The sequence below is a fragment of the Sarcophilus harrisii genome, chromosome 5 (assembly GCF_902635505.1).
Source record: "Sarcophilus harrisii chromosome 5, mSarHar1.11, whole genome shotgun sequence".
NCBI classification, from domain to species: domain Eukaryota; kingdom Metazoa; phylum Chordata; class Mammalia; order Dasyuromorphia; family Dasyuridae; genus Sarcophilus; species Sarcophilus harrisii.
This window is the reverse complement of record NC_045430.1, coordinates 71492438-71517925: the sequence shown is the minus strand read 5'-3', so window position 1 is coordinate 71517925 and position 25488 is coordinate 71492438. Positions and strand designations below refer to the sequence as shown.

Below are 25488 nucleotides of genomic sequence, written 5' to 3'. Positions count from 1 at the left end.
CTCTTAAATTTTGCTGTCCTTTATCAAAGCTCAGATCACCCTGCCCAAGTTATAGCTATACTAGAGTCAGTAAAATACAACCCAAGATTCACTAGAAATATTGAATGAGACTGAGAAATGAATCATATACTTTTGCTTCTCTTTCCTTTAAAGCTCACATCAGGATGTTTGTTTGTCAATGTGAATTTTATTGTATTGACTTCCATATTTACACAATCTCTCTCACATTAATCCCCTTTTTAATATTCATTCAGCCACTACCTAGTACATGTCCTATCACCTTACTTACATTATATCATTATATCATTGCTTACATTATATCATTGAGAGCTCTAATTTCTATGTCCAAAGTTATAACTTTTGACCTAAGTTCACTTCGCTTCTTCTTTTATGTATCTTACTTCCTCTTGAACTATTCTAGCTTCTGTTATTTCTTGTTCTTTGAAAAGTTCACAAAATTCTGTCCTGCATCAAGCAGCAACTGTATTTATTTTTCCACTGAATTTGTTTAAAGTGTTTTGGTTTGTCAGATTTTATTTATTTTTTTTCCTTCCATTTTCAAGATGTCAGTTTGTTCAAAGGGTTTTTATTTAGGCTCTATTTCATATTTTGGGTATTTAATTCTTTTTCTTATATTTCCTCATTAATCACTTTTGGCTCTCTTTTCTCTATTGGTGCACAGACCCTAAGGCTGGGTTATTAGGTGTTTATACTCTATTCATGTTGGTTATACAAAATTCAGCCAGCTGGATCCCTGTTCTGAGTGACCCCAAAGACTGGCTCCAAATGGTGTTCAAGGACCCTTTATGTGAGGGTCAAAATTCTGTTCCTTCTCTAGACCAAGGCTTCTTAAAAGTTTTCCACTTGTGACCCCTTTTCACCTGAGAAATTTTTATGGGACCCAGGCATATAGGTATATAAAATAGGTATACAAATCAAATATTTACTGATCATAATTTCACAATTTCATAAGCATCACAATTTCACAACTCCCATATTCATTGTGCCCCTTCATAGGAGATCATAACCCACAGTTTAGGAAGCTTTGCCCTAGACTGTGTCTATGAATGTCTGTTGCATATACTCTACCATATTATTAACCTGGCCCCTTCTTCCATTCTCCTTATTTCTTTTATACAAACAGCATAAGTAGAGTGGTCACTTCTATATCTACTAATCATTTTCCTTATCCTCATCCCTGGTTAAGATAATCAAGGGTTATTTTTAAAATTTCCTTTTCAATTATTAATATAACAACATCTATGTCATTAATCATTGAATTCTGAGTTCTCATACTAGCTTGTTACAAATAATTTATTTCATAAGCTGAAGAAACCTATTTTTTCTTAAGTGTTTTTAAAATATCTATATGTAAAGCTTCCTAATTTCTTAGTTTTAAGTAATAAGCTTTGAAGTTACTGGCTATAGTATTTATTAACAGTGCAAAAAACAATAAAAGAAAGATATAAATGGTTATTTACAACATCAGCTATGAGTCACCTTTAATTATCATTACAACTGCTAAATTCTCAATTCTGAAAACAAAGTCCCACCTTTTAGTTCTCTCAGGATGCCAATAAAAGTCTTAATATTCCCTTTTTGTTTCTTCATTGAGATAAGGTTAAAATTCAGTTCTCTTAGGAAATAAATTGCCTTGATCCTTTTCTACTGTCCTCTCTTCAACCATAACTGTTAAGTCTTTCCAGAAGAATTAGACTCTATTTCCTTCATGGATTCTTTATTGATAGACTATTAACTCTAACTTAAAGATTCCATTGCCTCTTAAAGATACTGTAAAATTATCTAGAGCCTTTGTAGGGAGATTATTGAAGATGTTTTAACATCTTTATATGACTGGGCAGAATCAGTTCTGCTGAGGTATTTGAGATAAATTATCATAGGCATGAGAGAATCCTGATCACTGGATCCTCAGTCACAACCTTTTAAAAATCTTTGCTGGAACCTATTGGAGAGAGCTAAGATGAGACATCTCCCTCAGAGTCATCTCTGACTCATGCCTCTGTAGAGTCCCATTTACCATCCACCATCCAAACAGTTTATGAACCCTGTCAATTTTACCTTTGTGTTTATATTTTTTACCTGTGGTTACATTATATGAGCACATTCTCCTTTCAAATCTCATTGCGCTCACTTTCCTTCAGGACTTAATCATTTATCATCCTGAACTTTTTTTTTTTTTTTTTTAATAAGCCTCCTAAGGGATAACATGTGTATAACCTTGGGCAAATAATTTATTTCCTCTGATCTTCTGGGTTGTTTTTTGCAAAATGGAAAGGTTAGGATGGATGATCACTAAGTATTTTTCTCTTTCAGCATGGTAATGGAGAAAAAAATATTGGACTTTTAGTTAAGAGGATTGGGGTTCAAATCCTGAATCTGCTACATGATACTTATGGGACCTTGAGCAACTCAACCTCTGGAAACTTCAATTTATTTATCTGAGGGGGGAAAAGTGAAGTAGATGAACTAGATCAGGGTCTTTAACCTCAGGGTCATGAACTTAAAAAATAATTATAACTATTTCAATTTATTTGATTTCCTTTATAATCTTATATATTTTATTTCATGGATTTAAAGAGCTTATTCTGAGTGGAGCTCAAAAAATATTTGTTGAAGAAATGACAGAGAATTATGTCAAATAAGGCAATTCAGTTTTTCAAATAAATGGAGCTCAGAACAATCCGTCTAAAAGATGTGAATGAAATCTTTTTTTTCCCCCTTTATTTTTTTCTCATTCCCATACCTACTGTTTTGGGTCATCTTTCTGTATAGGAAAGGGAAGAATTTTTCAGATTCTGATTTGCAGGTTTAATAGCTCAATATTTCTAAAGAGCTGAAACTGATTTTGGATTGCCCTTTGATATAAAATATGTTTCCTAACTTTTGTAAGATGAAACTCAGAACATTATCACTCAATAGAGATCCATCAATTATGAGGTGACAATGAGCACATCTGCCATCTGAGAAGGAAGACAGCACCAGCTGCTGGTAAATGTATCCCACTGGAGAGAGCCTGAAAACCCTGCCCAGGACAGCTACAGCAGGTAATGAAAGGGGGAGAATGATTCACATTCCAGGGGCTCAAACTTTACTGTCTATGAGGTGAATCTTTCCCAATAACCAAGCCACCTCAACTCTGGACCTCAGTTTCATCATCTGTAAAATGAGGAGATTGGAGTAGATGGTCTTTGATGAACCTTCCAGCTCTTGATCAATGACCTTTAAGGAAAGATGAGGGAAGAAAACAAGCATTTGTTAAATGTCTATTATATGCCAGGCACTGTGCCAAGCACTTTGCAAATATTTCATTTGATCTTCACAACAATTCTGTGAGGTTGGCTATTCCTCACTTCAGAGTTGAAGAAACTAAGGCAGACTTGCTCAGGATCACACAGCTGGTAAGTGTCCTAGGTCACATTTGAATTCAGCTCTTCCTAAATCTAGCCCCAGAGTTCTACCCACTGTGCCTTCTACCTGCCTTTTCTTTAGCAAAAGAACACTATGATACAGGTTCTGCAAATATTATTATCCCCATCTTCAGATGGAGATGTTGAGAATCAGAGAAAAAGTGACTTACCTAGATTCAAGTAGCTTATTAAATGACAGAGGGAAGAGACTACAACCCAAGTCTCCTGATTCCAAGTCTAGCACTCTTTCCATAGATGTAGCTGTGTGTCAGAAGGGAAAGAGTTTGGGGTTTGGAATCAGTGGTGGATGTTCAGTCATAGCTGTGTGTCAGAAGGGAAAGAGTTGGGGGTTTGGAATCAGTGGTGGGTGTTCAGTCATTTCAGTGATGTTTAACCCTTTGTGACCCCACTTAGGGTTTTCTTGGCAAAGACACTGGACTGGTTTGCTATATCCTTTTCCAGCTCATCTTACAGATGAGGAAACTGAGGCAAACAAGATTAAGCGATTTGTCCAGGATCACACAACTAGTCATTATCTGAGACTAGATTTAAGCTTGGGTTTTACTGACTCCACTGTCCCACATAGTTAAGATGTAAAATTTATGTCTGGGACTGCTTTATTTTTGCTGTGTACCTATTCTCAATGCCTTCCACCATACTGGTCACTTAAGTCCTGAATAAATTACTTATAGAATCATTCATTGGATCAAATGAGACAGACTTGTACTGGTTAATATTTAGCAACCAGTACTTTGGGGGGGGGGGGAATAGTATAATTTGTTGAAGCTTAATCTTTTTAATTAACATTTTCCCCTTCACCAAACAATAAATCAATTTCTGAGGCATAAATGCTCACACAGAAAATTTAACAATCAGCTCTTCAGAGCCAGTTGGAGAGAAAACCATCACATCCCTGAAAAGAGATAATGTATGTAAATTTTAAAGCACTATGTCAGCTATGATTGTCATGACTTAGCTATTCAGCTCAGTTGGATCTAAAGAAACCTGCATTTTTGTTTTTTGTTTTTTGGGGGTTTTTTTGGGTTTTTTTTTTTTTTTTTTTTTTGCATTTTCTTATTTAATCTTCATAAGAATTCTGTGACACTAGCATGTCAGGCAGATAACATTACCCTTTTAAATACAAGAAAATGGAGACTTAAAAGGAAGGGATGAGTCCAAGACCACACAGAAAATGATTGACAGACCTAAGATTTGAAAATGGGTATTTTGTTCCACGCCCATTGCCCTTTTTCATGCTGGTCCAGTTAATACGTTTCTAGAAAATACAACAGTATCTATAAATAAAATTTGGTGGTGTGATTTGCCTTTGTTCAGTTTTTGCCTCAACAATACCTATAAATAAAATTTGTTGGTGTGATTTGCCTCTGTTCAGTTTTTGCCTCAGGGATCTCCAGATGTTAAGGACAAGCAAATTTAACTGACTGGGTCTGTACTTAAGGAGTAAGTAGTTTGAATTGGTCATTGTGGAAATCTTCAATTAAAAAAAATCAACTTCACAATTGCGGAATGAGTGATGTGGTTTCAAAACATTTCCCTTTTTTTTTTTTTTTTTTTTTTTTTTTTTTTTTTTTTTTTTTTTTGCTGAGGCAATTGGGGTTAAGTGACTTGCTCAGGAATAGCTAGGAAGTGTTAAGTGTCTGAAACCAGATTTGAACTCAGATCCTCCTGACTTAAGAGCTGGTGTTCTCGACACTGTGCCACCTAGCTGCCCCAACATTTCCCTTTTAAGAAAAAAAAACCTATAGATTCACTATGTGTAAAGACTGTGATAAAATAGCCAAAATCATCAATATGACTTTACATTGAACCAATGGAAGTTTTTTCCAAATCCAGTGAGGTGAAAATTCCATTGTCCCCTTGACTAGTCAAATATCTGGAAAAACTGTCTTCAATTACAGATACCATATTTTCAGAGGATTTGGATAAATCTGTAGAGTGTATGGAGAAAGGCAAGCAGAATATCAAGGGACTCAAACCAGGTCATATAAAGATTAGTTGGAAAAAACAGGAATGTTTAGGCTAGAGAAGAGAAAACTTGAGAAATACAATGACTGTCTTCAAATAAACAATCATAAAAAATAGAGATTAAGATATATTATGTGTGACCCCATTGGGGAAAACTGGTAAGAATGCATAAAATTCTAAGGGATGTGGGCTTATTTCAACTTAATATGAAGAATGTCTTCCTGACAATTTAAACTCTTTGAAAATAAAATAGTCTTCCTGATCATTGAGAGGGTTCCCATAGAGGGTATGGGGTCTCTTATTAGGAATGTCACAGAAGTGATCTGGTAGAGTGATTGGGTTACATGACCTCTGAGATTGCTTCCAGTTCTGAGATTCCATGATTGCACAATTCTCTGAATATCCTAAATAGAAAGTAGGTACAGATTTACTGATAGATGTATTGGAATAGCTACAAGTCATAATTTTAATACCAATGTTTTTTTCTCTTTTTTTCTCAGTAGTATCTTATTTTTTCCAAATATACATAAAAATAGTTTTCAACATTCATTTTTGTAAGATTTTGTGCTCCAATTTTTTTCTTCCTCCACTTCTCCTTTTCCCAAGACAGCAAGCAATCTGATGCAGGTTATATATGCACAATCCTTTTAAGAATATTTTTGTATTTGTCATGTTGTACAAGAAAAATCTGACAAAAGGGGGGGGGGGGAAATGAGCAATAAAAAAAAAAACAATAAAAAATAAAAACAGCATATTTCAATCCACATTCAGTCTCCATAGTTCTCTCTCTCTCTATGAATATTGCATTTTCCATCCTAAGACTACTGGAAATGTTTTGAATCACTACATTGCTAAGGAAATCTAAGTTTAACATAGTTGCTCACCACATAATATTGCTATTACTATGTACAATGTTTTCCTTGTTCTACTCACTTCTTTCAGGATCAGTTCATGTAAGTCTTTCCAGGCTTTTCTGAGATTAGTCCGCTCATTATTTCTTATAGAACAATAATATCCCATTACATTCATATGCCATAATTTATTCAGCTATTTTCCAATTGATGGGGGCATCCTCTCACTTTCCAATTCCTTGCAACTACAAACATTTTTGCACATTTGATTCTTCTTTCCTCTTTTATGGTCTCTTTAACACTGATGTTTCTTGCATTAGGGTAATGGCAGAAGGGAACAATATTAAGAAGTGCAGAACTTACACTTTTCCCATAACAGAAACATTCACAAAATCTCAGCTAGTGTAGTTGTGGTGTCAAAGAATTGGAAAAAGAGTGGATACTCATCAATTTGGAATGGCTGAATAAGTCGTGGTATTCTTCTAGTTTGTTTTGGCCTTTGGATCTTGTTCTAATATTTCTTGTCTCATTAAGTCATTGAGTTTTCTTTGCTCCATTCACTTTTTCAGAGTGTTGATTACTTCAGTAAGGCGATCCATTTTTGCTCTCAGCTGTTTTCAAGTGTTCTAATTTCATTTTTTATGTTCTTGTTTCAGATCATCCTTCATTCCTTTCATCTACTCTTGGAGTTCTTGTGGCCAATCCATTCTACTTTTCTGAGGATCTATTAGCAATTATTTTGAATGTATTTCTTTCCTATGAGATTTTATCTTATGATTCCTTTGAGTCATAATATTTCTTCATTCTAGTAGGAGCTTCTACTGTTTGGTCATTACTTGAGTTCTTAGATAAGAACTCTGTGCCAGTTCTAAAATTTCCCCCTCCTCCATTATTGGATGTCCTGCTCTAGGTCTAGATCATGTTTCCCACTACAGTAAGAGTAATTTTGCTACTGAATCTAAGTACTGTCCCCATTGCAGTCCAGAAGATGCTAACTATCATATTGGCTTTGGGTAGGAGGCTACCTGAATTCAGTCTTACTTTCTTTCCCAGCGCTGGCCTAAGGCTGTAGAACTGATTAAGGTCAGAAATTGGATATAGTGTTGGTATTAAACCTCCCCTGATACCTATTATTGACTGTAGCCTCCATCTATTTCTTCTGGCTTCTCTCAAACCACCTCTGCACTGCTTTTGTTCATTCTTTCATATAATTACCCACTACATAAAAGTTTAGGGCTCAGTCCCAGGGACAGCCCAATACCCTACCTTTAGTATAATATCTTTTAACCTGCTTCCTTGTGCAGTTCCTGACCTGAAGGCCTTAGGTCCTAGAGTAAGACCTATGGGCAATCATGCTGGCTTCCCATTAGTCTTCTTAGGCAGACGCCCTGCCCCAGGTCTTGGGGAAAGGGAGTTCTAACAAAACCTAATTTTCTGAGAAACATATAAATAATGAAAAAAAAAATATTGTCTTAAACAGAACCAAAGAAAAACACCAAGAAATATCTTTAGCTCATAAAGCATGCACAGTGAAGTAGGGAGCAAAGCAAGGAACGCTCCATTGTTTGAGCCTTCCAAGGAAGCTGGGCAAGAGTGGAGAAATGGTACCCAAAGTCCCAACATTAAAGTGCTCGGGTGGATAGAATGCTGAACTTGGGAGTCAGCAAAACTTCAGTTTCATTCCTTCTTCAAATTCTTAGAAACTATAACCTATTAATTTCTACTAAGTTTCCTTATCTCTAAAATGGGTATAATAAGTTCCCCAGCCCCTAAGGTTTGTGATCATAATCAAATGAAATAAAGTACATATAGCACTTTGTAAAACTTAAAAGCATCTAGAGTTCCCAAGACCTTATAAGAATGCTGTGAAGTTATTTGCCTATTAAAATCTTCCTCCACTATTCCAACTACATATCAGGGTGAAGCTGAATTTTCTTCCGATACTTAAACCAAAGCAACATACTGCAATAGATTGAAGATAGAAGCAGATATAATAATAGCTAAGATTTATATAGCACCTGTTGTGTGCCAGGCACCATGCTAAGCATGCTTTGCATTCATTTTCTCATCTGAGAGTCACAAAAGTCCTGGGAGGTAGATGCTTTTTATTATCCCTATTTTACAGATAAGGAAATTGAGGCAAAAAGAGATTTAAATGGCTTGCCAAGTGTCACACAAATAATATATGTCTGAAACTGGATTTGAACTTGGGTCTTTTTGCCTCCAGGTCTGGAACCCTATCCACGGGGCCACTTTGCCTGCCCCAAATGAATGAGAGATTATACTAGTCTTCTATTAAGCCAGACATTAAATGGATTCACAAAAGTGTCTAGAACAATGGCATTTTTCTCACTACATTTTTTTGTTTTGAAGATGATAATTATTTTTCATTAAACTATGTTATTTATGTTTACATATAATGGTTTTATTACTACTGTTTTAAATATGTATTTTTAAAATATGTGCATATGTCTTTTGTTAAGTCAGACACCAGATTTACAAAAATAAGTAAAACAACATCACTCTTCTCACTAGATTTTTTTGTTTTGGAAAATACTCATAAAAAATTTTTAAAAATTCAAAAAAATTTAAAAGATTCACATTGAAATGTAATAGACTTATTATTGTTAATAAATGAATTAATAAATACAAATTTAAACTTAATTTTAATTTTAAACACATTAAACAGATATAAACAAAAGCTCTTTGGGATGTTCAATAATTTTTAAAAGCATAAATGGGGTCCTTAGAGCAAAAAGTTTGAAAGCTCCTGTATTAGATTGTATTTACTCTATTTAGTATTTAGTTGATATAAGATTTGTGATAATAAGATTTGGGGAAAAGAGAGGATGAACTGGTTCTGGAGGAAAATGATCTAGTAAAACAAGTATATAAGTAGTTTGATTCCTTCTGTGACCATACTAGTGAAGGGGCCGTTAATTGTCAGGGACTCTGTTTCATCCCTTCTGTGAATTCAAATTGCAGAAGTGACAGGAGAGGAGGGAAAGTGAACACCATTTGTCACTGAAAATATCATCTACATACACTACATAGGTACTGGGATTAATGTTGGGCAAGAAATGGGGCATGGGAACAATATGGATGTGTGTACATGGAGTAAGAAGGGACCATTTTGACATAAGATTGTCTTGTGCTCATGCTTTCTGGAAGAGGGAAATGGAGAGTCATAATATAACTTAGTAGCATTGTGTCCTTAAGTCTATAGCTCAGTTGAAGACCAAATTAGAATTTTGTCTTACTATTGTTGCAAAGTTTTTGATTTAGAAAAAATTAATGTTGACTTTTTCCCAAAAAAAGACTTTAATTTTTTTTTTTTTTTTTTTTTTGCAGATATGCTGTGGCTCATACAGAAAGAGGAAAGGGTGAGGCAGTAATAACATGGAAAGAGAGAAGAAAAGAAGGAAAGAGTTGGAAATAACATAGAGGGAAGCAACCAAAATGAAAGAGAATTGATATAATACTGAATGGGAAGAAGAAATTCAGAACACACCCGTAAAGTAAGCTTTAATGAATATAAAGAAATTTAGGAGTAAGGATTGGACTGGTAACTTCATTGGTATAAAGAATATCCAGGTGAGGAAATTTCCTCTACTAAAGCAAGTCATTTCTGCAGCTCACGATCTTAGAAGTCTAAAAAGTACAATCATTGGCACAACCAATATGAGTCAAGAGGCAAAACACAAAATCAGGACTTCTGACTTTTGAAGTCAACTCAATAACCTCCATGTCATACTAAGTTACTTAAAATAATTAAACTCCAACATTCCAGTAGTCTTTCCTTTAATGCTTTTGGGGCATGGGGTTCCCCACTCTTTTTTTCCCCAAATAACATTGTCTTTTTTTTTCACCTCCCAAGTAAATTTTAAACCAAACGACAATTCCAACCCAAATTCCTTTTCTCTCCTGGTCTTCATTCTCTCCCATCAGGTCAGTTTTTCCCCCAGACTTATTCATTGTTGGCCACTTAGATTTATTCTCTCTACCCTTCTACTTGCCTTTTTTTTTCTCTTCTTCCAGTTTCTGACAACTGACTAAGTTTCTTTCCTTGTCTTTTCCAACATGTGTCTCTTGAACTTGACCACATGTTGAAATGTTCCTTTAAATTCCTTTCTACTCTTATCACCTGTATTTCAATGATTATCTATGGACTCTATTGCAGTTCAGTTACATCTTAAGGAATTTTTATTATTTTTCCCAAGTAGAAACACATATTCCCTATTTAAGTGTTAGATTATTTATATTTTGTTAATCTAGAAGAACCTGTTATCAGAAGGCTATCACTGGATGAGCAATGGATATGTTTAGGAAACATTCATCATTGCGCTGAAATTGAATGTGTGGATGTGTCTTCTTCAACACTAAATAGTCATCACTAAAAACATTTTTTTAATCAAAATATTTTGTATCAATAATAAATAATAAAAATAATGAACACTGTACAACCAAGTGAACCTATTTTTTTAAACGACAATGTCCAGATCCCTGAAGAGCAGGAGAAGGCTTTTGGTTTGAATTACCAAATCTTATCTACATGAGATCAATAGCTGCAGTAGTGTCTCCTGGGCTTCTTTATGGGTGTTGACATTGGGATTCTGCATATTAGTCTTTTAACCTACTATCACTGTCCAGAGATGCTTGGTGCATGTGGTGCAGCTAGTCCAAGTCTCTCACTGACCCATAATGGAAAAGATTTTAAATTTCACATAGCTCCATGGATCATTTTTGCCCTGTCCTGACATGCCCAAGATTCTGTTACCTCTCTTTTTCACATCTTCATTCTTTTACGCATGGCAAATTTATTCATAGTGAAGGGGCATACTTTAGTAAAATAATATCTAAATCTAGTCTTTTTGAGTGGTTGGTTTATGGGCTTCTCATTTTCCCCCATTGGACCTGTAATTGCATTTTTTCTTCATCAATGGACCTGTAGTTGCAAATTTTCTCTATCACTGTAGGTCAGCAGCTACTCTGTAACTTATTGTCCTAGAGAATTTCCTGGGGGCAAATGGCAGACTGGTACAGAGTTAACCAACCAATACAAGTTACACATGGCATCAAGCCCATCACCAGTTGTCTTGCTGCTGGACTCCCATGTCTCTGGAGGAGAGAGTGAGGCTGATGACTCTACACAGCCCTGCCTCACTTAAATCTAGTTCATTTTCAAGTCAAGAAATGGCCCTCCTAATGTTGTTGGTCCTCTTAAAGGATGAAAGACAACAAAAAACCCACAGAATTTGAACCTAAGTTTATCTGACTCTAAGACTGGCTTTCTATCCACTGTGCTATGCTATAAGACTCTTAGCAAACTTTCCACTAGATAGAGATGTTAGATGTAGACCCATTAGCATCCCCAAAGCCTTTCCCAAATGTGTTTGATTGATATTATATTGTTTGATACCAGAGAGGCACCGAAATCCCCCTGCACTCCACTCATCAACTGAACTAATTTGCCTTGAGTTCAAGAATTCCTAGTTTAGCAGAATGTTCCCATGGTCTGACTAGAGAAGTCACGAATACTGGGTTAGAAGCCAAGAACACCAAGTTCTAATCAGATGATGGTGGGAACAAATTATTAGGGCTGTGACCTTTGGTAAGTGATTTAATAACTCTGTGCCTCAGTTTGCCTATAACAAAAATATAATTAAAAATACCAACCTTATGTTGGCAAGTTAATATAAAATAAGATACATGTCAAAATATTTTGAATTTTTAATAACTATGAGACACTTAGATGAACAATGCTTGCATTATAACAGGATCCCAAGCTGAATTGGGGAAAGCCCCAAATATCAATAGATGCAGGTGGTGATCTAGTCAAGTACCTGCTTGAATGTTCTTAAAGACTGCCAAGGGTCTAGAATAGCATGAGAACCACTCCTAAGCTTTTCAGCAGAGTACTTAAAAATGCAATTATTCCTTAGTTTCCTACCAGAGCTTTAACTCAGAATTAATTCACCTGGGGCATGGCAGTAGACAATCCAAATAACTGCTCTGGAAATCGAAGCCACAATCAGAATGGAACTACCAGATGTGTCTCCCTGGACATTTTTAATTTTAGAGACCAACCTTGGTAAAGACCTATATATATATATTCTTGGGTAATTAACACTATCGGACCTCTAGCTTTGCTGATTAGGAGAGATATAGGTTCAGAATGCCTAAAACTAGATAGAGGAAATTAAGTAAAATAAAACTAGGCAGAGCCATAATGAGACCTAGAAGTACTACTGACCTGAATGAAGCACTGTATGACCTCAGTTCAGAGGTGTTAGGATTTGGGAAAGTGTTCACCCAAGTCTTGTCAATTATTAGCTCCTTATTTTAACTAATTATTCTTACTTCATTAACTCCTGTCATTTCTATTCTGCAGAAAAATTACAGGTACTTTCAATACCTTCTAAATTTAGTATCTTGGGACAAACCCCCAGGTGCCTTTCCCTACACTATGGTTCTCTTAAAGGTCCAAGATAAAAGTATCCTGACTACACAATCAGGCATTATGGCCTTAGTTATAATTTCCAGTGAGTTATAGTACTTGTGTCTTTCTGCACACTGGATAATTTTAGTGTTTTTTGAGGTTTCAAAGATGACATAAATTCTCCCTTTTGGTATTACTGTCTTTTTAAAAGCACAGAAATCATTTAATAGGAAAAATACCCCATCCTTCAAGTAATTCATTTCCTTTCAATGACAATGTACCTCCTAATTTAATTTTGAACATTCTGTATACAACTTTATGCAAAAAGCTATCGCATAAATCACATCAGTTAATAAAATTGGACCCCAGGTTGTACAATTTATTATGTCATTCCTTTTCTCCTACCTCCTTCCAATAAATGATTAATAATTCTTTCCAGATGGCTGGGAAAGGACATGATTAGGTTTCTTTTGGATCTTTAGTTTCCTTGACCTATTATCTCTTAATTATGTTTCAATTTAGCTAAATTTTTTAAAATGAGATTTCTCATAGAATGCTTAGATATGTAGCTTCAAAAATTGCATATGCATATAAAATGCTAAGTTGGCAAGGAAACTCTTTGGCCCTTCCATCATATCTTTCCTTTCCAAACTCCCAAAAGAAAGAGATTTCATTCTGAAAGTTGGAGGGAATTCATGAGATTACTTGATTTCTGTCATCCAATTTTACCATATGAAAGGTCAATCAAACATTTGCCATACGACCTGTCCAGGACTAGCAAAGAGCAGAATCTGCCAACCAGTTCTAGAGGAGTTATTTGCTGATAATTGCAAAAATTTTCTAGCTGATCTTAACAGAGCAGGCCCTTAGTAAGAGCTCATCAACTGCTGATTAGTCTTCATGATTCCAAGCTCTAGACCTTCTCATCTCTCTTGTATACTTAAACAAACTTATTTTCCTTTACCACATTGCTTTCCCACTCAAAAACTTTCAATGACTCCAGGTTTCTTATCACATCAAATCTAAATATCTCCTCCTAGTATTATAGGCCCTATTATACTAGTCAGATAATAAATTTTGGAAATAATCTTCTTCAATACAAACCCAAAGCTATAGTTAGGTTGATATCTTAATTTTCTCTTAAACATTATATACTTTATTTTTGCCTTTATCTGCCACATCTTTCTTTCTGTATAAATTTCAAAGACCCAACTCAAGTATCATCACTTCCAAGAAGCTTTTTCCAACTCCTTTACTCACTCCATACCTGATCAATCAACTGTGGAATCTTAAAGGGAAGTAAACAAACCTTAAATGTGTCTGTGTCACTTGAACAAAAACATTTTATTTAATCACCTTGTGATTGGTTGACAGGGCACAAAATAGATTGTGCCTTTCAAATTAGCATCAGCAGATGAAAAAGTCAGATTATTTTTGTCATTTTCATTTAATTTCATGGAGACTTTCTTTGGACTTTAATTTAATTCATCTGTATACAATTCAATTTAATCAAATTCAATTAAACAAATATATATTTTGCACCTACTATGTGCCAGGCACTGTGCTAGTCCTGAGGATTCAAAGATAAAAATGAACTTATACTCTACTGGGAGAATACAGCATGCAAATAGATAAGTAAGTATAATGTATATTTATAATAAATATAAAGTAATATTGGAAAGGGAAAGAATTAAGCATTTGGAAAAAGAAGGAAAGCCTTTTTGAAGGAGATCTTATATGAACTGAGCCTCTAATGTAAGTAGGGACCTCATGGGGGTACAGTGCAGAGAAAGTGCATTCTAATCAAGGGGAATAGCTCTAGCAAAATCACACAGGCAGGAACTGAACTGTTTTGTTATAGATATAGCAAATAAGTCAGTTTGTTTGGGACTAGAGTCAATGAGTAATAAAAAACTAGTCTAGAAAAATGGATTGGAGGCAGATTATGAAAAGCTTTAAATGCAAAATGAAGAAGATTGCATTTATCATAGAAGAGAGCCAGTAATAGTTTTAGAGTAAGACATGGGAAGATGTGCTTCCCAGTGACATGAGCTATGTGGAGTGTTATGGGCCAGAACTCTGAACTTGAAACAAGAATTCTTACAAGGTGCTAACTCAGTGGAATTGATAATACAATGGTTATCTAGTTTAGCATGGTGATTAGTAGTTCTCTAGTTCAGTACACGTACTTAATATAGTTCCTCAAGATTCACATCTATGACAATGGAGTATATAACAGCCATCAAGGACTGGATGAGATTCATTTTCACCTTCAGTCAGGCTTCTGGTAGCTCTCCTCCGGGACTGAGAGGCTTGAAGGGAGAGAACTAGGGAAGACAAGCAGATTGGAGGCTGAAGCACAAGCCCTTGGACTCAGATTCATTCATCCCATCTCACACCCTGTGGTGGCAGACCTGTCCTCCTGCATTTTCTCCACTGAGACCAAGGCCGGTCTGAAAGGCTCTCCAGAAAGCCGCAAGCCCCCGGAAAGAGATAATAAAGGATTTGGACTTTAACCCCTGGCTACTCTTGTGGGTGATTACTTTGCTGAAAGGAAGGCTGCCCAGAGACCTCCAGAAAACCACCAAGAACATTACAGCGGAGGATGACTGAGGAAAAGAGATAGTAGAGATAGAAAGACCGGTTAAGAAGCTATTGCAAAAGTCCAGGTAAGAGGTGACCAAGGCTTGCATCAGGGTAATTATGTTCCAAGTAGAGACATGGGAAGTAATGGAGGTAGAACTGACAAGACTTGTCAAATGTTTTGAATATGGAGGTGAGAAAGAGAGAAAAGTTGAGGACTGCTCAGGGGTTGTGAATCTGGATGACTGGATGGATGGTAGTATTTTCAGAACAAAAAGGGATCTCAAGAAGAGTGATAACTAGAGGTTTGGAGAAGGATTATGAGTTCCAATTTGAGCATGTTGACTTTAATATGTCTATAAGACATCTAGTGGAATTTTTCCATGGGCAATATGTAATAGCTTAAAAAGACCAAGGACTCCTACTGTATCCAAGGCCACCTCCAATTATCCTGATCCCAGATGGTTCTAAAGCAGAAAGCAAGGCTCCTGACTTTGCACAGCCCTCCCTCACTCAAATCCAACTCACTTGTTTGTGATGGTATTACCTCTCTGATGCCATGGTTGTCTTCAAGGATGAAAGACAAAAAACATGTGATATCAGACTGAAGCCCAGGAGAGAGAGGAGGGCTGGATATGTAGATTTCAAAGTGATTTATGTAGAGATTGGGACTAATGAGACTGACAAGACAAAGTGTGGAGAGAGAGTCCAAACAGAGCCTGTCTAGAAATGAAAATAGAAATAGGAGGACCACAAGAAAGCAGGACCATAAAAACCCAGGGAAGAGAGAAAAGAACAGGAGAGAACCAATGATGTCAAATACTGTTGAATAATCAAGAAGAAAGGAGACCAAGAAAAAGCATTTGGATTTAATAGTTAAGGGTTTGTTGCTGATCTAGGTGAAAATAGTTTCTGGATACTGGTAAGCCAGATTACTAAAAGGTAGAAAATAAGGGGGTGAGAATGTGAGAAGTGACATAGACTTCTTAAAAAATTACAACTATTCATTTACAATCTATATCAGGAGATAGAGCCAATTTAATATAAAAGAAAAAGCATTGTACTATTGATGATGATCATAACAGCTAACATTTTATGTAACACTTGAAGATTTACAAAGTTACCTCATTTGATCCAAATAACTGGATATAGAGCAGATATAGAGTAGATGAGGGTAATTTAAAAAGAGAATGAATCAGCAACATGAGTGGAGAGAACAGGAAAGTGCTCCTATAGAAAATGAGATTTGAATTAAGTCTTGAAGGAGCTAGGAAAGCTAAGAAGAGGTAGAGGTGAAAAGGCAGAGAATCCCCAGTATAGAGACAGTCAGGAGATGGAATAGAATATTTGAAAAATTACTGGATCATGTAACTGGATCAGAGAGAATGTAGAAGGGACTAAAATGTAAGAAGGCAGTTTTGTTTCAGTTGTGTCTAATTCGCTGTGAATCCATTTTCACTTTTCTTGGCAAAGATACTGGATTTCCATTTCCTTCTCATTTTACAGATAAGGAAACTGAGGCAAACAGACTTGCCCAGGGTCACACAGCTAGTAAGTATCTAAAGCTAGATTTGAACTCAGATCCTCTTGGCTCCAGGATTGAGGCTCTATCCACTGTACCATCTAGCTGCTTGTTAAGAAGGGCAAGGAGCCAGATTTTGAAGAGCTTTAAGGGTCAAAAACAGGGTATTATGTTTGATTCTAGAGAAAATAGGGGCCCATTAGATATCACTGAGTATGGAGCAGTCAGATTTATACTTAAGAAAAATATCCTTGGCAGCTGAGTTTAGGATGGTGCAGTGAGGAAAAAAGTTTTAGGAAGAGACACTTGCTATTGCAGCGAAGACATGATGAAAGCCTGTATTATACATATCATTGATAAAAATGCATACACGAGATGTTGTGAGGGTAGAAATGACAAAATTTTGTGATGGGTTGAATATACATAAGGTGATTGAAGATGAGTTCAGGATGACATGACATTAGGAGAATGGATTAGGAGGATGGTTTCTCCAATTATGGTAATAGGGAAGTTTGAAAACTGGGAGAAATTAAGGAAGGGAATAATTAGTTCTCTTTTGGACTTGTTTTGTTTGAGGTTCCTATGGGATATCCAGTTGAAAATGCCTAAAAGACAGTTGGGAGATGTATGATTATAGCTCAGGGATGAGATGAGGACTGGATCTGTAGATTTGGAATCATCTCAATAGTTCAGTCATGTCTGACTCTTTGTGATTCCATTTGAGATTTTCTTGGCATAAAGATGATACTTGACCCCATGGGAGCTGATGAGATCACCAAATGAGATTATGTGGAGTGAAAAGAGAAGGGAATTTGGATAAAGTTTGGGGAGACATCCAGAGATAATGGTCATGACATGGCTAAAGAACCAGAAAAGGAGACTAAGAAGGAATGTTTGGATAGATTGGAAGAGAACCAAGATCAGTGCCATGAGAAACTAGAAGGTACAGAGAGTATCCAGAAGGAGATTATTGACAGTGTCTTAATGCAAAGAGATCTACAATTAGGATTGGAAAAAGGTTATTAAAATAGGTAGTTAAGAGATCTCTGATAACTTTAGACAGGACAGTGAAATGATGAAGTCAGGAGCTAGATTTCAAATTCAGAAGAGTGAGAGGAGAGAAGAAGAACCATCAGGTGCAGATAGCTTTCTCAGTGATGGAGAGGAGAAATATAGGACAACAACTAACTGGGATGACCTATAAATTGTATCTTTTTTTTTTTTTAAAGGATGGGGAGGTGATATGGGCATGTTTACAAGCAGCTTTATATTTATATGCAATGGGTGAGAAAGCCAAGTTAGCTGAGGCAGTAAGGTACTCTGAGGAAGAGGGAGGAAAGCAGTAAGTTCCAAATGGGACAAACCCTTACCAATACTACTAGCTCATCCATCACTTTCCCTCAGGCTTCTGTGGAGACAACAAAAGACCATAAGGCTAAAAGCCCCAAGAATAAGAAGGACTTCCAGAATATTGGCTATACTTCTAAAGTCCTCCCTGTATCCATCACCAAGGGGGGCTACAATTATGAAGAAGGACTCCGTAATCCCCGCCATCATCGTTATGAAGTACCAATCATCTATCACCAATGGGAAGGTAAGTCCAAGAGCTCTAAAAACAACAATGCCTTCTGCATTTGTTGTGTTCCTCTTATTAGATTATGAGAACCTTGAAAGCAACCACTATATTGTTGTCTATTGTATTCCTAGTGTAGTGTATTGCACCCAACAAGTATTTAATAAATGGTTATTTATTAAATTATTTTCATTAAATTTCAACTTAGTAGATTTGGCCCATTTCCTGAAATTTTTTGGATCCATACTCTATTATCTAATGTGTTTTTCATACCTCTACACTTAGTATTATCTGAAATATTGATAAGTATGTTATTTATACCTTAATTTAAATAAGGGTTTCTTAAATTTTTCTACTCGCGACTCCTTTTTGCCCGAGAATTTTTATGTGACCTTGAGTACATATACAAACCAAACATTTACTGTAATAAACCATAATTTTGAGACCCCCATATTCAGTTATGTGACCTCATATGGGGTTTAGAAGCTTTGATCTAAGTAATTGATAAAAATATTAAACAGCATCGAGCCAAGAGAATATCTTTAAGGCACCTGAGATCTCCCTCTAACTTGTCATCTATCCATTAATGATTTATTCTTTTGATGAATCAGTTCTGATCATAAAATAATCTTAACTTGTAATTCTCCATCATATACATTGTAGAGCAAGACAAACTTTATTGAATATTTTGCTGAAATCTAACATTTGAAGTATTCCTCTGATTTGTCAGTCTAATTATCTTGTGGAAAATGGAATTAAATTAGTCTAGTATGAAACATGAACTATTCTTGGTAAAGTAATGCTGGCTTTTGATGATTATTACTCCTCTTTCTAGGGGCAGCTAAGTGGTGCAGTGGATAGGTCAGCTGGGCCCAGAGTCAGGAAATCATTTTCCTGATTTCTAACCTGGGCTCAGATACTTGCTGTGTAACCTTGGGCAAGTCACTTAACACTATTTGCCTCAGTTTCCTCATCTGTAAAATGAGTTGGAGAAGGAAATGGCAAACCACTCCAGTCTGCCAAGAAAACCCCAGATGAGGTCATGAAGAGTCAGACATGATTGAAAAACAACTAAACAACTCCTCTTTCTAAGTATTCACCTATAAAAATGGGAAAATATCTTTATAGTTGCCTCCACATAGGGAACTTCTGGTGTGGGAATTTTTCTCTACCTTCTGAGAGCATAACCCCTTTCTCTATAATCCATCAAAAGTCATCACCTTAATATTTTTAAGAATTTTTTGAAAATGTGAGGTACCTTTTCAATTAAGCACAATCTTTCACAGATCCTTGATGAGAGCTTAGCAATCAAATCTACCATTTTCAGAACTCTAGTGATAATTTGTCAAATGGTGTGAGTTGAATTCATAGAGACAAATATTTGCTTGGCCCATCTTCTCATTGACTGTATCTGCGGTTCTGCTTTTCTATCTATCTATACTATAGATCCTTGTTCTAGTTTCTAGTTTTCCTAAAATGAATATCATTCATCTTAAAATAGACAATTGAAAGGGAAAAAACCAGATAATTGACTAATTACCATATTCCTATCTAGATAGAACTTTTTCTTCTTTTATTTTCCTTTTTCTCCTCACACAACTAAAAGCAAAATAAAACTTGATAGCTCATCCTGGACTAGACTTCTCTTTCTTTCTCTCTTCTCTCTCTTTTGTTCTCTCTCTCCCTCTTGCTGTCTATCTTCTCTCTTTTTCTCTCTCTCTTCCTACCTATCATTCTATCTATATACAAAAATACAGATATATATGTGTGTATATATAACTAGATCTTGTGGTTTTTATATTTAACCTTAATTATTTATTTTCACTTTCATCTTCTTTATGTTTGTAAAATAGAATAGAATTAATCTAATTTGAGAGTACCTAGCTGACTCAGTGGATAGAGCACCAGAGCTTGAGTCAGGAAGATTCATATTTGTAAGTTCAGATCTGGTTCACTACTTGCTATGTGAACCTGGGCAAATCACTTAACCCTGTTTGCTCAGTTAACTCATCTGTAAAATGAACTGGAAAAGGAAATGGCTAACCCCACTAGTATCTTTTTCAAGAAAACTCCAAATGGGGTCACAACGAATTGGACATAGCTGAAAAACGACTAGACAACAACAACAACAAAATCTAATTTTAAGTCATCTAGTCATCTGGATTTTAAAAACTATTTTTAAGGAACCTTTTCATATTATCTTTCCACTTTCCACTACCTCTTTCTCATCCTTTTCTTACTTAGCCTATACTCATGTTCAGAAATGTCTTTTTTTCTTCTTTAATTTTCCATTTCTTCTTTTTAAGATCATGGATACAGAGCTCCAAAGTACTTCAGAGGACATCTAGTTCAACACCTTTATTTGACAGATAAGGAAACCAAGGTCCAGAAAAGTTAAATGATTTGCTTAAAATATTGAATATTAAAGGCAGCCTTTGAACCAGGTTCTCTGACTTCTGAGCCAATTCTTTTTCCATTACACTACATTTTTGTTTTCTTCTTTTGAAGATGCTTAGTAATGAATTTTTCGAGTTCCTCTTTTATTAGGGATAAAGTCAGGAAGAAAAAACCCCAGCAAAAATGTACTTCTCTATACTCCACACTTGGATTGTAGCTGGTCAGTCTTAAAATGCTAATTTATAATTTAACTGTCTAAAATTTTCACAAATCTCTTTTCTATTCCTACTAGATTATCACATTAAAACCTCAACCTCCTTTACCAGAATTTTTTTTATCCTTCAACTCACATGCATGCACATACTTATGCACATGCATGCGCTAATACATGTATATGTATCTGTGATGTTCTTTGCAGTTCAATTCTGAATGGAAAGGAGAAAAGCAATTTTTTCCCCTGCTATAATTGGTATATCCTACTGATCTTTAAGTTTACTTTTTCCACAAGGCTCAGTGGATACTACAAGCATAGAAACAGTGGGTTTCTGAGCAAAAAGGGAGAAAATCAGTAAGGTTATGTTTAAGGATTTGACTTTTTTTTTTTTTTTTTGCAATGATCCAAAGCTTTACCCTGAAACAAAAACCCCTATTTAATATTTAAAACATGAGTATTCCTCCACTGATGTTGTGTGATAGTAAGTCAATGAGTCGAAATTGCAGATCACTCAAAAAACAGTGAAGAAACATAAAGTAAGGTGTCATCCGAGAGACTTCATTTTGGGGAGGGTGCAGGCTGACCAATCTTCATTTCCATTCACTTCTGTGCTTCTAATTTTCTGTATTTCAATATCATGTTCCAGAGTTGGTACATTCATTCCTGTCCCTCTTCATTACTGCTTTTCTTCTCTCTTTTGTGTGTTGTCTTTCTACTCCTTTCTGGGCATTACTTTTTCCTTATTAGAATGTAAGCTTTTTGAGAGCAGGAATTGTATTTCTTTTTGTTTATATTTTTTTCTTAAGAGAACTTAGAACAGTGCCTGGCACATAGTAAGCTCTTAATAAATGTGGTATGTCTCATCTTGTTGCCTGTAATATCTTACAAATGAAATATTATATAGACATGGTGTGAAGGATGGATACCTTGAGAGAAAAATGTTACCTGAAAAAAAAAGTGGATAGATCACATAAACCACTGGACCATCACTGGACATTGGATCCATTGGTATAGCTGCAATGTCAAAAGAACATATGAGAAAGACCTCAGAATATTGGGTAGACTCCCAATAACAAATAATAAAAGGACATAGATTAAAATTGCATAGGATAGATCATAATAGATGGATTTTAATCTGAATTAGTAGAAGCCACATTAATGAAGTTACAAATCCATTGTCACTTAGAAGTATATTATGCTATGTTATTGTTAGCTGAGGAAGACTGTAGTTATAGCGAATGAACTCCAATGAACTTAAATGAGCCAAAAGCAAGCATAGCAATCAGAAAGATAATATTATCTTCCAAAGAGCTCCAAGATGATTCTTTTTTTAAAAACATATTAAGGGGGTAGGTTTGTGAAATACTTTAGTTCATGAAGTTCTTAGTTTATAAAGCAATTGAACATATGTCTCAATCTGTAAAATAGCTGCTGCTTAGCAGAGAGAAATTTAGTTGACTGAAAACAGTAACCTAAAGCCTGGAAAAGTGAATGCAGTTTTATTTCAGACATGTAGGAATTACAACTAGGTCTAGAAGGATTCTAGGAGAATTGGGTTATTCATTTTTTTTAAAGTATGCGCAACAAATAAGATGAAGCTACAGTTTTTATCAGTCATAAAGCAATAAAGTCTTAAGGGGGGGAAAAGTGTTTCAACATATCTCTTTGTTCACAATACATAGGATTCTTTGTACCTCTTTTTCCAAAATAAATTCCTTGGTGCTTCCTTTCCTCCATATTAAAGGAGTAAAATAATAGGGTAAACTTTGTGCTCGTAAAGTCTTCTGTAATAAACTTATGGCAGCTTTTTTTTCTCCATGAATGACAGTATTATTATGTTAAGACTCTACTGGGGTATCATATGAATAATCTAAATGAAAGAAGCTTCAGGTTATTTGTCACAATCACTTTCCCTTTACTCTCACACTCTATTTGAATGATAAAGGGTAGGAAATTATCAAGAAAAAAGAGCAAGTTAAAACACTAAACATTTTATATGGGGGAGAAGGACATTAAAATATATGTATCCTTCTGTGTTACTTTATTATTTAATGATTGCCATGAATTGCATTAAACATCTGGCCCCCAACTGGCCTCTTTAGAATATCTTATTTTCTGCTTATAGTAATTCTTTCCTAATATAACTTAGTAATGGATTCCATATTTCATCATATTTTCCCAATTTATTTTCCAGTTTCCAGATTATCTTTAGGCTATAGAATTTTTTATTTAATTTTCAATCAAACATGGTGATTTAATATATCTAGGTGTATGGATGGAAGAAGAATGTGTCTTTGCAACATTTCTCTCAATACCCATCCTCAGATCAGATTTTTTCATTTGGGATAATCAATTTGAGCTGATATAAAAGTACAAAAAGCAGCAGAGTCAGAACTGCTTTCTCCTTTTTACCATTATTTTAACTTTAAGGCCTCATTACAGAACTTCTCTTTTCTTTGGAACTTCTAAAACATATATTTGTAATATATTGTTGTGTTTTAAGCACTTTTCTTTATCATTCTCATATAGTCCCCTAATCTACAGAGAAGGGCTGTACAGCAATATAGTTTATGATAATTTCTAGCCTTCTGATTTTATTAATTTCCTATTACCCAAAAGCTTACTATAATTCATATTTCATATTGATCCTTCCTAATCTTTTTTTTTTTTTGTATGTCATATACCCCAGGTCTTTTGCAGACTAGTGAAATCTATGAATTTCTCAAAATAATGTTTATTGCCTAGATTCATAATTGAAGAAAAATTTTTTCATTTCAGTTAAAATTTAGTGAAAATAAAGAAGTAATTTTTTTCTCCCATCCAATATCATAGGCTAGACTTTTCCCATTCCCAAACTTTTTTTGGGGTGTGGTGGTGAAATTTTTATGCTGCCCCAGGTTTATAGGTATAGAAAATAGGTGTACAGATCAAACATTTACTAATAATATATCATAGTTTTGTGACCCCCCACATTGTTATGTGGCCCCTTATGGGGTCAGGGCCCACAGTTTAAGGTGCTTTGTCATAGACTACCTGAAATCTTTTCAGTTGAACCTAGGTCAAGAACCACTGATATAAACTCAACATTTAGAATCTTTGGGATGATAAGAAAACTTGCATTTAATATAAGTACCCAAACAGTTGTGACATTTAGATCATGCTGGACTCTTAAACTATCGGGTTTAAACTGTTTTATTTTACTTTGAGTCTGTTTTATTGAGAAAGAATACCAAAGGATTTATCTGCATATATCATATCTATTACAATGCCATGTGTGATCCCTGCCTCCCACATCTTTATTTTAGGGCTTTAACATTCCATAGAAACTCAAGAGGCTCCTCCAACCTCATAATCTACTCTGGAAAACTGAATTTAAAAGGGAAAGGGAAAACACATTTCCCTCTTTGGCTTTAGATAAATTCAGTGAGAGATCAGGAGGTTGTGTTGCCATGACAGTGATTTGAAAACAGTGGGACTGCAGAATCTAGTTTAACTCCATTTAGTGCAATTCCTTTCAATTCAACAAACATTTATTTGCTCCCACTATGTGCAAGCCACTATGCTGGGGCTGATGATCCAAAGACAAAAAAACCACAACACAACAAAATAGTCTTTGTTGGAAATATAGAGCTGAAAAAAAGGAAAGAAGAGAGGGAAAAAGAAAAGAAAAAGGGTTTCTTTCTTTGTTGTTGACCCTTCCTGGCCCCATTTGGGATCTTCTTGGCAAAGATACTGGAGTGGTTTGCCATTTCCTTCTCAGATCATTTCACAGATGAAGAAACTGAGGCAAACAGAGTGAAATGATTTGCCCAGGCTCCCGTAGCTAAGAAGTCCCTGAGGCTGGATTTGAAGTAAAATTTTCCTGATTTCAGGCCCAGTGGCTCTATCCACTGAGCATTGGCTACCTCTTTCCTGCCCCTATGGAGCTCATATTGCACTGCTTGGATTCAGATTTCTACTCCAGACCCCCTATGTAGACTGGCTTGAGTGCTCCCGATTATAAGGGGAGGGGTATTCCTTCTGTTCCTTTCTTCTTACGGCGGTCAAGCTGCTTTTGCAACATCACTCACCGAAATAGCAAAGGGCACCCAAAGGATTGATTAACTGACAAAGGTAGAAACATCTATGGCGGAATGGATAGATATAGACTAGGTGGGTGAAGAGAAAGAGGAATTGGAAGAGCAAGATTATCTTTTATTTCAACAGTGGTAGGTAAGGCTCATCTTAAAGGAATGTAAGCTCCTTGAGGACTGTTTTCTCTCTTCTATGTCAAATCCCTTGAGCTTCATGAGCTATGAAAAATTGCTTGTTAATTTGAGCTGAATTGAATTGAATTGAAGGGAGATGTTTTCCTAGTAACGTGCCTCTGGGTGTACCTGTGTGAGAAGAGCTCATCAGAACTAGTAGCGTGACAGTAGACTGAAGGGGAGGTAAAGCCCAAAGTGGGAAAAGGGTATTAGCAGGAAAATAGCCCCCAAATCCTTCTTTTTCTGTG

At 35.6% G+C, this 25488-nt stretch overlaps 1 protein-coding gene across 5 annotated transcripts in view; it reads left to right on the top strand.

Moving 5' to 3' along the window:
- DYRK2 (dual specificity tyrosine phosphorylation regulated kinase 2) overlaps positions 1–25488 on the top strand; it is a 71382-nt gene that overhangs the window by 15323 nt on the left and 30571 nt on the right. For 2 of the 5 annotated variants that reach the window (XR_004229921.1, XR_004229922.1), the window contains exons 1-3: positions 2845–3065; positions 9617–9783; positions 18214–18403. Coding sequence is in view for 3 of the 5 variants with exons in the window: in XM_031940824.1 (XP_031796684.1) it covers positions 9751–9783; positions 18214–18403 (223 nt within the window). In the remaining 2 variants the exon portion in view is untranslated. Of the gene's footprint in view, positions 1–2844; positions 3066–7250; positions 7349–9616; positions 9784–18213; positions 18404–25488 lie in introns of those variants that run through there. The other 3 variants (XM_003770918.4, XM_031940825.1, XM_031940824.1) reach the window with 3 other exon arrangements.